The 14,500-nt window shown below is 35.6% G+C and overlaps 3 protein-coding genes across 3 annotated transcripts; all 3 read left to right on the top strand.

Moving 5' to 3' along the window:
* Positions 1–510: 510 nt before the first annotated feature.
* On the top strand, positions 511–6,235 carry LOC141839399 (GDT1-like protein 1, chloroplastic; the record flags this gene model as incomplete). Its single annotated transcript, XM_074727141.1, is given in 8 exon segments — positions 511–579; positions 652–703; positions 823–897; positions 2,048–2,177; positions 2,257–2,327; positions 3,175–3,222; positions 4,567–4,653; positions 5,840–6,235. Coding segments are annotated over 7 exon segments (517 nt in total), but the record flags the coding sequence as incomplete, so codon positions are not given.
* A 2,116-nt stretch (positions 6,236–8,351) lies between these two features.
* Positions 8,352–10,690, top strand: LOC141837053 (uncharacterized protein At1g01500-like). Its single transcript, XM_074724529.1, has 2 exons — positions 8,352–9,289; positions 10,207–10,690. The coding sequence occupies exons 1-2, from the start codon at positions 8,492–8,494 to the stop codon at positions 10,423–10,425; spliced, it is 1,017 nt and encodes a 338-aa protein (XP_074580630.1). The 5' UTR covers positions 8,352–8,491; the 3' UTR covers positions 10,426–10,690.
* A 545-nt stretch (positions 10,691–11,235) lies between these two features.
* LOC141846147 (tubulin-folding cofactor A) lies at positions 11,236–13,660 on the top strand. Its single transcript, XM_074734146.1, has 4 exons — positions 11,236–11,455; positions 11,670–11,828; positions 13,222–13,308; positions 13,394–13,660. Exons 2-4 carry the CDS (start codon positions 11,676–11,678, stop codon positions 13,490–13,492), a joined length of 339 nt encoding a protein of 112 aa, XP_074590247.1. The 5' UTR covers positions 11,236–11,455; positions 11,670–11,675; the 3' UTR covers positions 13,493–13,660.
* The last annotated feature ends 840 nt before the right edge of the window (positions 13,661–14,500 follow it).

The following is a 14,500-nucleotide window of genomic DNA, read 5'->3' as shown; positions in this document are numbered from 1 at the left end:
ATATATTTCCTTAAAAACGGTCTCTTTTATTTACTGTTATTGTTCATTTTTTTCTGCTATGTTGTTTTAAATATTCAAATTATATAAAAAGCAAATTTGTGCCTTTTTAGTGTATCTTTTTTTATCTGTTCAAACAACAGCATGTATTCTTGTTTTTTCTTGTGTCGTAATTGAAGATTTATGGACAGGACATATTTAGTTCAAGGAAATTGTATTTTTGATTTATCTTCAAATTTCAAGGAAACTGTAGTTTCTATACTACATGTTCTTTTGGAAACTGCAGCAGCTGGTGTTAGAGCATTATTCTTTGGCATGTTATTTAGTTTTAAAACAGTTATGCTTTGCTGTCTTTGTTTAACTCACACAAATAGCTGCTTTTATCTGTACAATTTTTTTTATCATTGCTATCAGAGCATCGTATGTGGTCAACCTTAAGTTACCGATTCTCCTTAGTGTAGAGTTTTGCCTTTTAGCTCAAAAATTAATACTTTGCCTTGCTATATCTCACAGCACAATGTCAATTGTTTCTGTCGTGTTGGGCAGCACATTCCATTACATTGATGACGCCCTTCCTTTTAGGTAATTCTTTTTGCTATTTTTTTAGAAAGTCATTTTACAGATTTTTCCACTCACACTACTCTACTAGCTTAGGTTTGGTGGGACTGATTTCCCAATTGATGATTTTGCTGCAGTTTGCCTATTGGTAATTATCAACTTATGCTTATAAAGGGTCAATGTTTTTTTTCTTCCATTTATGCATCTCTCTACATACTTGAATGTGATTTACAGAATGTCAAGTATTGCCTTAAAAAGTAATTTCAGGTGTATTTTGGAGTCACTACATTGCTTGATGCTGCTTCAGATGATGGACAACAGAGCACAGATGAACAGAAGGAGGTGAAGTTTCTGAATGAATTGTATTTCCATTAATTTTGTCTTATGATGAGATTTTTTTTCAAATCTATAGAACATTTTTTATTAATTGAAGAAAATATATATATGCTTCTTATAGTATATGCCTTTCAGTGATTGAAGCAAGGTGATCCAATGTGACATGAAATGATGTATATATGAGCAGTGAGCCAGTTGTAATACTTACTACAGTTTCTTTTCTGATGAGAGAAGAGATTCTATATTTAGGTGAAAATTGAATATTTCTCATCTTACCTTCTGATGAGGTTCTTCAGAATATATTCTTTTTCCAGAAATATTTTACCTTTTTCTATCAATTCCCAACTCAAATTGTCTATTCTGGATTCACCGAGATGCTTTTCTGGGTTCTACAATATATTCTGTCTTCTTCAGCTAGAGTTTCACTTGTTTCTCCATTTCTCAAGATTGATCCTTGGATGTTAATTCACAAAATGTATATGTGAGTTCTCCAAGATGCAAATGCTTTAAGTTACAAACTTATTGACTTAGCAGAGTTCTCTTTCTTCTGTTATGTAAATCTATGATCTTCTCTTATTGGGGTATCAGTTAATTTCCATTTCCCATATCAATTTACTATGGACTAACCTCATCAGTGTCAGGCCACTGTAGCTCTCTACAAATGCCCCACATTTGGTGGCCTTTTTTTCTTGTTTATAATCAGTTCCTAACTTAGTATCCTTTTCTCTTGTTTCACTCATCACTCTATTCCTCATTTCATTCCTTTCTTTTCAGATCTAGTTGCTTCATGTTAGCCCCACTTGATAAATCTCTGATTTCCTTAATATCCTTGTGTTTCTATGTTGCTCAAGTCATCAGAATGTTATAATATCTTAATAATTTTATTCGGTGCCTGAACTGCCATTCACACATTTTAATGCCTGCACATCTGCTACTGACAACTTCAATATGTGGCCAATTTTCTCATAAGAATCACCTATCAAAGAATTTATTTGCCTTTGCGGAGTGATCTTCTTATGCATTCTGTCATTCTTGGTATGATGTTTATGCATCCTGATGCTTTTTTTATGGTTCTTGCGGTGTTATTATATAGTTGATTAATCCTAAAATAGTGTTTGACGTGGTCAATTAATCTGTCTTTCAAATTTTAAATCAGGCAGAATTAGCGATTTCAGAATTTTCAGGAGATGGTGCCGGAATTATGGCTGCAGCCAGTACTGTTATTAGCACATTCATCTTGGTTTTTGTTGCTGAATGGGGTGATAAGTCATTTTTCTCCACAATAGGTCGATATTATGTCTATTCACTTCGGTTTGAGTAATATGTTTTTATATTAGTCATGACACTTGATTCTCTCTTCTACAGCACTTGCTGCAGCTTCTTCACCTCTAGGTGTCATAGGGGGTGCACTTGTTGGTCATGCTTTTGCAACTTTGGTAATGAAACGATAACAAATTCTTTATATTTTTTCTAGTTTACATCAGATTTCTATGTACGTAGGGTTCACATTCATTATATGTTGCATGGAACTCTATTCTTGGAATCCCATGTGCTATGAGATTGAAGCAAATCCCGTCCTATCCTAATCTATAGGGCACCTCATCATTCTTGTGATTTCTAAAGTTCTTTTTATTTAGAGGTTTCTGGCCATTTGTATCTTATACACCATTTTCATCTATTCTGCTTGTTATAATTCATGAAACTTGCCTTTGTTAGTACTTTATATAATTTGAAAACTCTTGTGCTTGTGTTCTTTTTTGCATCACTTACGTGCCTAAACCATTAGATTTTACAATTAGCAACAAATTTACTAAACAGGCATGCCAACGTCTGGTGGTATTGAATGATTGCACCAGCATGTAAACCAGAACGATCATTTAATTGTTGTTTATGGTAATAGAAAAATATATTAAGATATTTTTTGTATATCTTTTTTCCAACCTCTACATATTTAGCATTCGCGCGTCTCAAATGCATACAAACAGTTAAAAGAACTATCATTGTCAATTAGATTTACTTGTCCTGGAGGTGAAGATTTTTGTTTATGGAATAACGAATGGATGTATGTAGGATAAAGTTGTTTTTTCTTATATTGAAATGGTAGTCTCCAGTTTACATCTAGCTTGAATCAAGCATTATCTTAAAGAACAAATGAATCTTTGAAGAATTTGAATAGCCATGTCATTTTTGATTGGAAAGTTCAGAGTTATATTTTTGATTGCTTCCTGGCTTGTCAAACAAGATGTTACTAGATAAAAATGTAACAAGGCTACATGGTTGCAGCTTGCAGTTCTTGGGGGTTCTTTTCTTGGGACATTTGTCTCTGAGAAGGTACACTTTTTTTTTCCAAAATTTATCGAAGCTGATTAAACTATGCCCTAATTTACAAATCTAGGCTGTGGATGTCAACCAATATTCTATTAATTGTTGGTTCATTTTCGCTAGAGTTAACTGTCCAGTTAAGCATGCCAGTCTAATGCACTATTACAATACAAGTTTTCCATAAGAAAGCAAAGTTTATCTCTTTGTTCATCTTAAATAGCCTCTGTGAACATATATATTGTCCCAAAGATAGAAGTCAATGGCAAGTAAAATAAAGATACGCCATAACAAATGTTGTAAATTAACTGGAAAAGTTCATTGAAAGATTGGCAAATTTTGAAATATAAACAAGAATGAGAAACAATCTCATACTGAGAACAAATCTTACAAAAAGTGAAAATATCACACATTGAAGAATAATCCATTGTGCAGGGATTGCAACCCTTTTATAAACCACGATACAGACAGGTCTCTTAAAGAAAATATAACTTATCCGAAAAATTATAACATTTTTTAAAAAAACTAGACAACATTAAAAGTTTATAACCATAAAAATTTTAAAATGATCCTTAAATCTATCTCTAAATTTCAAACTGCATCACATATTAGTACTGAAATTATGAACTTACATGGACTCTGATCCAGAAGCTTGAGCTACATCAATAACTGTAGCTAAAACAGTAAGCAAGGAGGTAAGTTGGAACATTATCCGCTGGTGGTTTAGTCTATTATATATTTTTTAGTGTTGACCAAACACTTAAAAGTGCTCCATTTTTTTCTGTTCACATGTTGGTTTCAAATTATATGGATATCCTTCAAATTGATTAAATCAATCTGAGGTAGAGTAAAAAGGTGCTTAGATAGTGTTTCTGCTTATGAAAAAACTTATGATTTGCTAGATTAACTTTTGCATTTTTGACCAATCTGCCAAACTTCTAATTTTGACAATTATATGTATAACTTCATATTTTATAAAATATAGGCATTACATTGTCTACTTGTCAAATTCTGTTATTTTATTGATATACTAATATTGTCATGTGAGCATTTTTTTTTTAGAACACGTGAGCAACAGTCACACGGTAAACATTCATAACAAAATAAATATATACATATTGTTCATTTCCTAACAACTAGAGCTTTCAAAATAAATAGTCAACTAGTCAACTTTATGGATCCTTCATTAGACCAAGGACCTGTGTGGTTTACACTTCTCACGTGTAGGCAAACAAACTAGACTGGCCCAAGCCCAAGATGTTGACTTAACAGATGCTGTATTACTGTATGTTTGTTCAATCCTGACATTGCATCCTTCTGCATATACTATAAAACACCTGCTTCTTCCTTTTTCAGGTTATTGCTTATATTGGAGGAGTTCTCTTTCTAGTCTTTGCGGTAGTAACATTGATTGAGATTTTCATTTAGCTTGAGTTCCAACAGGTAAAGTGGCCTTGGGTTGGGTGGGTATGATTTTATGGATGCTGTAACACAATCCACACAAGTATGGCACACTGAATCAAAGTTCTTGCAACCCCATCTTCACATGATCACTACACACCTGGTTAACCCAAATACCATCACAACTACACATCTAGCCAATCATTTATTACCTTTCTTTTTCTTTTTCTTTTCAAAGACAATTCTTGAACTATTTTTTCATCATGTATATTCTTGTCATATTTGACTTATTAACTGGGGTTGTAGAAGAACCAAACATTTGTGAATGATCTTTCATTGTGTAAGAGCTACTTTAAGTTCCTTTGAGATATAAACTAACAAATACTTCTTTGATTAGTAACCTTTTCAATTTCACGAGTCTATTGCACTCTCAAAAGCATAAATTGTTAGAGGCATTCTCTCTCTAAATATACACACCCACATGAATTATAATATCTAACCTAAGATATATTCTGAGTTCTGATCAGAGATTTTTTTTTTCAGGTTATGAACTCTTAACATCTATATCATGTGAGAATTTTTTGTTATTGACAAAAATTTTCTGTTAGGAATGACAAACTGTTATGTAGTGCATGATGTGACATGGAAACCACTGTCTCTACCAAATATCATGGACAGTTTTGGGACGACAAAATCTTTGATATGTTATAAATGAATCTCATGGTCACATGCTAGAATTTAATCCATCATAAACAAGTTGAATTTGGAATCAGTGAGCATCTCTGTTAATATTTGTGAAAAAAGCTGGCTAACAGTTAAACAGTTCTAGGCAAAATCAAAATTTCAATCATGTAGTACACATCCATGAAGGTTTTGCTTGTAGATTAGATATCTCAAGTATCTACTTATGTTATTGCATATTATACTCATTCAAATGTTCAATTAGAACTATACATTATGCTAATTGATTAATGTAATATGTACTCGAGAATATTGAGTCAAATTTTCTTGAGAAGAGCTCCAACTCAATAATTATGCTAACAAACATAAGTTTTGATGTTCAGCTGAGGTATTTCTTATTGATTCTTGTTGTTCTGGACTTCATGCCTGAGCTACATGTAGTCAATACATTATTACTTTAGTTTGTGTTATATCAATTATCAAGTTTCACTTTTTTTTTTGTGAGAATAACTGATTGAGTGCTCGTGGTATTGATTATGTAATATAGATCTTTGAAGACCTATTTGTGCACTTGAAACCAAAAATAAAGGTAGAAAAGCTAGTAGCAGAGCTTGTTCATCAGCTAATCAATCGAAGATCACTGAGTTTCATCTCAAAGCCGGATTCTAACTATATGGTCAGAAACAGCAACAGTAGGAGGGCAAACATTCTAGTGGCTGCATATCTTTGAATCGTTCTTGCTTATATTTTTTCTTAAGACAGATTGGAAGATAAATTCCCCCCAAAATGATTTCTTATCTGTGTAAATGATCATTCTTTTCCCAGGATCATTACAAGCTTGTGGGATCGAGTCTCTGCCTAGGAAATTAACACGTGCATTATGTTGGGCTGACTGTGAGTTGAGGATTAAATTATTATTATTATTTTCTTTTATTCGGCGTCACTTGAGTTCGGCTCCCTTGTTGTTATGCATCAGTTTCAGCTTGTACTGTAGCCGATGTGCGTGAGATGTCTTGACGATTCCCTTCAAGTCTAAATTTCTTGAAATTAAATTTGACCATTTAATATTAATTAAATTTATTTTTTAAAAATAATGCAAAAGCTCTAGGCGGAAGAGGTTCCTCATGGGTCGCTCCGCCTCCTGTCACGGCCGGCCTTTGGCCTTCCCTTCTTGTTCCTTCTCCTTTCTTGCTTAATCCTTCACCGAGGGTAGCCAGAAGCCCTTCCGCTTCGCCCTCTAAGTCCCCTCGTGCAATCATTCTGCAATACCCATGCCGCGCTCCAAGTGCAAAGATCTGCGTCGATACACCGCCATTGCTGAGGTTCCTGTGCCGCTTCCACCCGCTGCCATTGAAGCTGCGACGCTGCACCGCCTTCTTCAACTTCGCTTTCTTTCTGTCTGTCACGAAAAGCTCTATCCTTTTCCCTCTCGCTAGTCTTGCGAACGCTGCTAGTTTGGTTGGGTTGCGTTCGTTCGCAGATAATCGGCGTAGATGCACCACCATTATTACTGAGGTTCCTCTGCCACTTCCACCCCCTGCCACTGAAGCGAACCAGCTTCACATGTAAAACTACTTGTTCATTTGAATTGACTTGATTAGCAGATAGGTTACTTTTACCAAATATTTACAGTCAAGTTTTTTGTTCAGTCTATATGCACCTAATGTAGTATTGTTCCTAGATATGCAGTTTTTACTGATGATGGTGCTAACATCTGACTTAAAACTATTTTTCAATTTTCGTTACTTATCTATCATGAGAATAGTTGATTCTTATGGTGAAAGCTTATCTAGATTAAATTCCTCCTTTGTCCTACTGAATTCTTAACAAACAAAAGAATCATGGTGAATGAAGCCCTAAATCCTGCACTGTTTGCTAATCACATGGCGTCTGACAAGATGCTATAACAGAAAATCAAGCTTTTATTGAAATGGCCAAATGCTGATATATAGGCGATGCACTTATCACTGGCCTAAACACTTCCCTGCTTTGACTGTTACGGAAGGAAGGGCTGGTAGTTTTTAGTTTTTGTCTTATGATCGACTTCGCATCAGGGACGGAAGAGGCTAACTCATTTGCTGGTTCCTAGAAACTAAAAGGTGATGACTCTGACTCTTCGGAGTCCCAACACGACGATGGTGAAGACAGTAAAGATGAAGATGCAAAGTAAAGAGTTCTGGCCGAGGAAGAGATCCTTCTAAAAAGGAGGGGTGGTTCCACTTCCAGCAGAAGATGATAATGTTCTGCACCTGAGATTTCATTCTACATTGGAATTAACAGCATTGGCTCTGACTGCCTTCTTTCTTCAACAGTTTCCTCAGCAATCTTCGATGATCCTGGCTTCTCATTTATACAAATTATGAATCGTCTTCATTGGCGAGGATGAGTTTTGAGGTGGTAGATATACTGTATTATATTTTGTTGGTTTATTAAACTTACGTTGTTGTTAAGATACCTCCTTTTCATGCATTTTATGCTTACGTGAACAAAAGCTTGCTTGTTGAGGTTCTTCGTCGTAGTGGTCGCTCAGCTGTATGAATACAAGCGATGGTATGCATTGCAAAGTCTGGAATTACTGATGAACCATGGTTTGGGCATCCCTCGAGTTCGCCTATATTTCAACCAATTAAACAGGTGATTTTTTTTTATTATTATCTTTGTATATTTAATCTAGATATCCAGACTTTATTCGATTAATATTGGAGGTAATCTAGATACTTGAAGCACAAACGCTGAGGGGACAATTGTTTGATATTTTTTTTATTATATGTGCAATTGGCTATAGAAATTACATGTCAAATGTTGGATTTTTTTAAATTTTAATAAAATAAAAATAAAAATAGATAAATTATAAGAGAATTGGAGCTGAGTTTAAATTTCTTAAATTATAAAAATGTATATATTTTACTCCGATATTCATGGGCACGTGTAATTGAGTGTGGTATCTTAAAATTGATATTTAAATAGAATCACATAATGAATGATTAATTTAATTAGTTGCAAAATAATATTTGGATTTGTGTTGCGGTTCGAATAAATATTCTGGATATTCTTTTTCTTTGTCGTCTTTTTCTCTTCGTTTTCTTCGTCTTCCGGCACCGCTTTCCATGATTCCATCCCATGAACCCTAGCCCTAGATCGAATCCGATGGCCAAAGAACCCCCGATTGCTGAATTCTAGGGCCCAGTTGTGAGCCGTGATGACGGTTCAACTGCCGGCGCCGGTGGCCGGGGAGCGGCTTACCTCCTCGGCCGTCTCCGTGCCCTCTGCCCGCCGGAGTTCCCTTCCCTTCGTCCGTTTAACCAGCAGAGAGGATGATCCTGCTCCGATTTCTACTTCGTCATGGCTCGAGATACGTCTCTTCTATGTCCGCGTCTCCCCTTGCGCCTCCTCCGCCGCCCCGCCCTTCCTCGCCCTCTCGCACCTCCGCCGAGACCGGGGCACCGCCCTCGAGATCAACGGCGCGCGCATGACCGCATCCGAGTCTACAACCATCCGCCTCCGACGCAACCGCGCCGATCGCGATGCGGCGGATGTGACGTACATTAGTACCGACGGCGTTCGCCTTACTGGAGCTATAGATTTCGAGGTAAGCGATGATCGGGGCAATCTCATCCTATGTGTCTCGTTAGACAGGATGGATGCACCTTGGAGCAACGGGGCGATTGGGTTCGACAACCATCAGTTACCGTCATCAGAGAGAGATCCCAAGACAGGCTGGAGCATGGATTGCTACTTAGCAGCTTCAATCGGGTCTTCTATTTTCCTGCATCCTCCTAAGTCTGGGCTACAATCATCTACCTCCATCGAGGTCTATGTTGCTGGGTGTTTTGCTGGTGTTCCTTTGATTCTCACGCAGACTATTCAGCTCAGTCCCAGATTGGGTCCAGTTAGGCTGGCAACATTGAACGCAATCCCAGAGGATGAAGAAGCGACAGATGGAGAGCCAGCAGAGAACGATGGCTTAGAACCTCATGAAATCTCACCATCATCAACAGTAAGCACAAATCTGAGTTTTTTTTATATCTGGGCTTTTAATTGGAGATTTCTTGTTGAATGCACCTCTTTAAAAGTAAAAATGCTGAATTCATTTATGAAGGTTGGATCTTTTTTTATCATCTCATCTGATACAGAATTGCTGTTATCATCTGACCATAATATATAAAAATATTTTGATTTGACTAGTTAGGGCTTATTACTCCTCTTTCCATACCAACAGACCTGCTACGCTTCCATTACGCCATTGTTAAACAAATTCACTAATAAAAGACGACCTCGAATTTAAGTCAATCATTGGTGTTATTGTGTTTTGGTTGCTATTGTGTATAAGATTTGTTTGCACTGAATCCTTTTTATTTGCAGTCAAATTTAGAATCTCTATTTCGGTAATCATTAAAACTTGATTGCCATACCAGGGTGTAAGCCTAGTCTGTCGTTGTGCCTACATTATGCTTCTAGAAAAACAATACAAAAATACATTTCTATCTAATTTTTAAAAGAGTTCTTAGCCAATAATTTTATTGTTCTGTATTTACCTTTTGGTTCTATTTGCTGCAGTAGTCTTACTTAATTTCTCTGTTTAATTATTCCTAATTGCCCAAGCTAGAACTGAGGTGCACTATGTTTATATTTTTGATGCTTTGCCATATCATAATCACTTCAATTTTGAATAAATCTGTTATTCAATCTTTGTGGTCTTATTTGACTCCACTTATTATTTGCAATGCTACCAAATGCTAATAATAAAGAACAATGGAGGCTTGGTTGATGCAACTTCTTTACAAATTACGAGGAGGCATAAGAATATGCACATCACATTTCCCTATTCAGCTGCTTCCACATCCCCTTCTCGATCAACATATTAGTCGGTAATTCCAGATTGTTCAGTGCTTGATCAATCTAAAACCTTTGCAGGCGGCTGAGAATGAAACTGACGAGTACAATGTCGAACACAGCTACAATCCTGAAGGTTGGTACTCCGAAGATGATGGACAACTATCATGGTTTAATGCAGGCGTCCGGGTTGGACTTGGAATAGGCCTTGGAATGTGTGTGGGGATAGGGATTGGCGTCGGACTTCTCATGAACTCGTACCAGGCAACTACCAGAAGATTCAAGAGGCGTTTCTTTTGAATTATCTACCAAAGCAACATGACTGTCGGCGACTGAAAAAAAAACAAAACTTCCATCCTGCTGAATCAGATTAACTAAGTTTTTTTTTTTGTTTCTTGCACTTTTAGTATGTTTCAGTGATATGCACATCCTTTCTATAGAGCCTCATATATCTGGTGATGCAAGTTTTGTATCATTTGTTTATGTTTCAAACTGTCTCTTCCTGTACAAGACGGTTGTGTATCATCAATGACCATGTAATGTTCATCTTTCTGTTTTTTTTTTTTTGGTTGATCCATAATTTAATAATTTTATATAAAATAATTTGATTACCAAATTGATTGATCTCTTAGACTGTTGAATAATTTTCAAAGTTGCAGCAGCACTATGCCTGAAAACCCATGTTTACCAAAATGGTGGTTTGTGAATTAACTTATCTCTTTTCTTTTATCAAGTATTAAGAATCTATCTCAATCAAATTAACATGTATATTGCATTGAAATCAAGTTAAATTGTTGATTTGATTTCGTTTAATGTAGTTCCGACTGATTTTGCGTACGAACTGTTAAATATAATAATTCTTGAATGTAATTATTAATTAATATTTTTATTGATCATTTTAAAAAATATATAATAAGTCACTGTGTACATGCTTTATAGTTTGTGAATTATAAAAAAAAACAATTTAACAATAAAATTATACTTTTAAAGGAAAACTCTAGAGTGCTTTGCTTCAAGAGTAATTGCCATATATTTTATTTTTCTTTTATTTTTTATTTCATGTATATCCTATTTGATTTATTAAATCACAATAAGGTCGCTGCGCGTCGCTCGTGCCGTTTCGCCTTTCGGCTTTCGCCATCCTCTTCGCTTCGAGTTCCTCCGCCGTCAGCCACCCTATCAAGGTTCGTCTCCGTCCCACTTGGGGCATTCTCCGCTTCTAATCTCCGTGCGACAGGGCTGCATTCCAAGCTCTGAGTCTACCTTGGCCCGCAACCGCACGACCTTCAACGATTCCAACCGACTTCCTCCAAGATCAGTTCGACCTGAGGTACCTCAGACGACTTCTGATGATTTTATGGCAGTTTTAGAGCAGACCTCGGGTCCGTTTTTGTCGATCCAGATACAGATCTGCCGATCTGGATTGGCCGATTCCGCGAACCCTTATCTAAGCCTAAGTTTCTATTTATTGAAATTAGCGGTGTTAGCCTTCTTGAAGATGATGACAGAAAGTTTAAGGTTGAGACCAAGTTGCTTTCTTGCAGATCATTATGGCTACCGTTCGAAGTTTGAAGATCAAGACAGCAACTTGCAAACGCATCCTTAAGGAGCTCCGTTCGTATGAGAAAGAGGTCGAGAAAGAAGCTGCCAAAACTGCTGATATGAAAGAAAAAGGAGCTGATCCTTACGATCTAAAACAACAGGCAATTTGCTTCCTTTTCTCCCTTTGTTTCTCTCTGCTCTATGGCACTACACTGTTTTACGGCCTTAAGTTATCTCATAGTTCCATAAAATTGTTTCTGATATTTTCTCTTCACTACGAAGTACGAACATACTAGTCATGTTCTTCTTTATAACCCAGGAAAATTTTCTTATCAATAGATCGTTGCCAATATTGTTATTTAGACTCTATTCTTAATACAGTTTGGAGTTTCATTACTGATACCACTTGCGATGATATTTTTGTTGCTAATAGTGACTTTATTTAACATATGAGCTCCTTGTTATTTTTACTTCTTGTATATAAGCTATTGTAATTTCCTTTTTCTGATTCATGTCTAGGTTTTTCATTTAATGATAACTGCTTACAACTTGGGTGCTTTTGGATGATCCTCATCGGTTGGATGAGCTGAAGTATTTAAATATCTGCCAATTGCATTTTCAGTTACAAAACACACATATGAGAAGGTTCTCTTTCTGAAGCTTAAGTTAGGTTCTTGACTAATCAGGAATGCTGCTAAATCTTATGAAAATAGAAAACCTACTTTTAGTATGATTTAACTAAGCACAGAAAAGAGCAAGGATAAAGGATGAGAGGTGGTTGAAATCTGGAGAAAAAATGGAGGAGCTTGTTGATATGTTACGAAGAGGGGAGTTTAGAAGCCTATGGAGTCATGCATATGGGAAAAAAGATGATTGCATTGGTACAAATCACATTGATCCCCTTGCTCTACAATCTACATCTCAACAAACATCCAATTGTTACTTTGATCATCTTATCAGGTTCAATTGTTTCTACTTCGCCAGTAGAAACAGTTGAGAGTTCAAAGCAAGAAAATATGGGACATGCTTGAGAAAATTGTTGTTTATTGTTAAGTACATTCTTAACATAGTGAACTATGGGTGAAGAAGGATCCTTTGCGGAAGCTAAAGGCAGGCCAGATGGTATGGGCGAAGGATCCTATCATTCTTTTTGTATTTTCTTTCATAAAAGTTCCTTTTATCCATTATTGTGATTTATATATTGCTTTTATTTTTTTACTTGAAGTACTTGCGCCGTTGTCTACTGAATGGTTAAATTTTATAGTTTCATATTTGCAACATCATCACTTAACAGCAAATGGATCAAATGGATGGAAAAGTTAACGCCAAAATAAACAAAATATATCATGCATTCCTAAATGCAAATTGGTGTTTCATTTGATCAGGATGGTATCTTGGCTATTGATGTTTTTTGTTTAAGAACTTGATGCTTCACACTGTTCTTTTCTATGGTTCTTGTGATACAAGAGCAAAGAGTCAATACTTATCGGCTTACCAAATAATTACTGGGTGTGACAAATTGATTCAATTTGAATCTTTATCATGGATGAGCAGGAGAATGTGTTGGCAGAGTCAAGAATGATGATCCCTGATTGTCACAAACGACTTGAAGCTTCTCTTTCCGATCTAAAAGGAATATTGGTAGGCGAACTTCTGAAACTAGTATGATGATGCTATTTTCTGTAATATATAACCCTTTGCCCCTTTGTTATATGTTATATTACAGGCAGAGTTGAAGGAACAGAACCTACAAGGAGTGGAGATCGAGGAAGGTGACAGCACCGTCGTGGAAGTGGAAGCCTTTTTTAGAGCGGCAGATGAGTAGCACTATGAACTAATAATATATGTGCTCCTATAACGTTTGACACTGTCTTATGCTGATTGTCTTGGTACCTTTTGCGCATTAACTACTACTTTGAGTTTGCAATATCTTCTTTCTATGGATCTATTTGTCACTAGGAAATTGATGTGAACTTCAAGCGGTCTTCTCACATGTAGTCTTCTTGGCCCACCATTGCTTGCTTTCGTCACTTGCTGAGAACGTTGCAGTCATTAGTTGTGGTTTATACAAATGGTTGAGCAAATTTAGGCCGAGCTTGGTTAGGAAGAGGAGGGAAATGAAACATATTTTTTTATCCTACCAAATTGGTAATTTAAAAAAAAACACTTTAAACGATATTTTAGAATATCATTAATTAAATTTTCCTATACCAGTTTTATTTTGACATATATATATTTGGCATTTGATCATTTGACTAAATTCTTACCTAGAATTTAGTTATATTTTTAATTTTTAAAAATCATATCATGAACCTTTAATAATTATAAATCATATCACCAGTCTTTAATGATCGTAAGCTACAGGTTACATGGTTTTGTAAGGGAAAAATAATAATTCTTTCTAGAATTGATCTCATGGGTATTTTCCAATAAATAAATTTAATTATTTAAAAAATTTTTAGGATGATTATCCAATATTTTATACAAATATAATATTAATGCAAAATAAATGGTTTTGCACAAAAGAAATTGTTTTCGGTGAGTAAAGCCGGTTCCCGCAGATCGAATGCAAGTATTCATATAAAAAAAACTCCGAAATAGGAATTAAAATGCAATTTTGCATATATTAAGAAAAATAATATTCCTCAAAATCACATTTTGATTTTATCTGAATGATATTTTGTCAACTTATGATCGTCATCATATTTTGGTAAACGTAATTCTGTGGATAAAAGCGGAACTGGGAATTGGATCCTTTTTTCATGAGATTTCCGAGTTTTAAATAAGTCAAATATTTCTCATTGATTTGATAAATACTGCAACTACTGTTTTG

Source organism: Curcuma longa, chromosome 1 (assembly GCF_044706935.1).
Source record: "Curcuma longa cultivar G26 ecotype Majalengka, Jawa Barat chromosome 1, ITB_CL_G26_1.1, whole genome shotgun sequence".
Classification (NCBI taxonomy): Eukaryota; Viridiplantae; Streptophyta; class Magnoliopsida; order Zingiberales; family Zingiberaceae; genus Curcuma; species Curcuma longa.
Note: the sequence above shows the minus strand (reverse complement) of the source record. Positions and strands in the feature narration are given on the sequence as shown.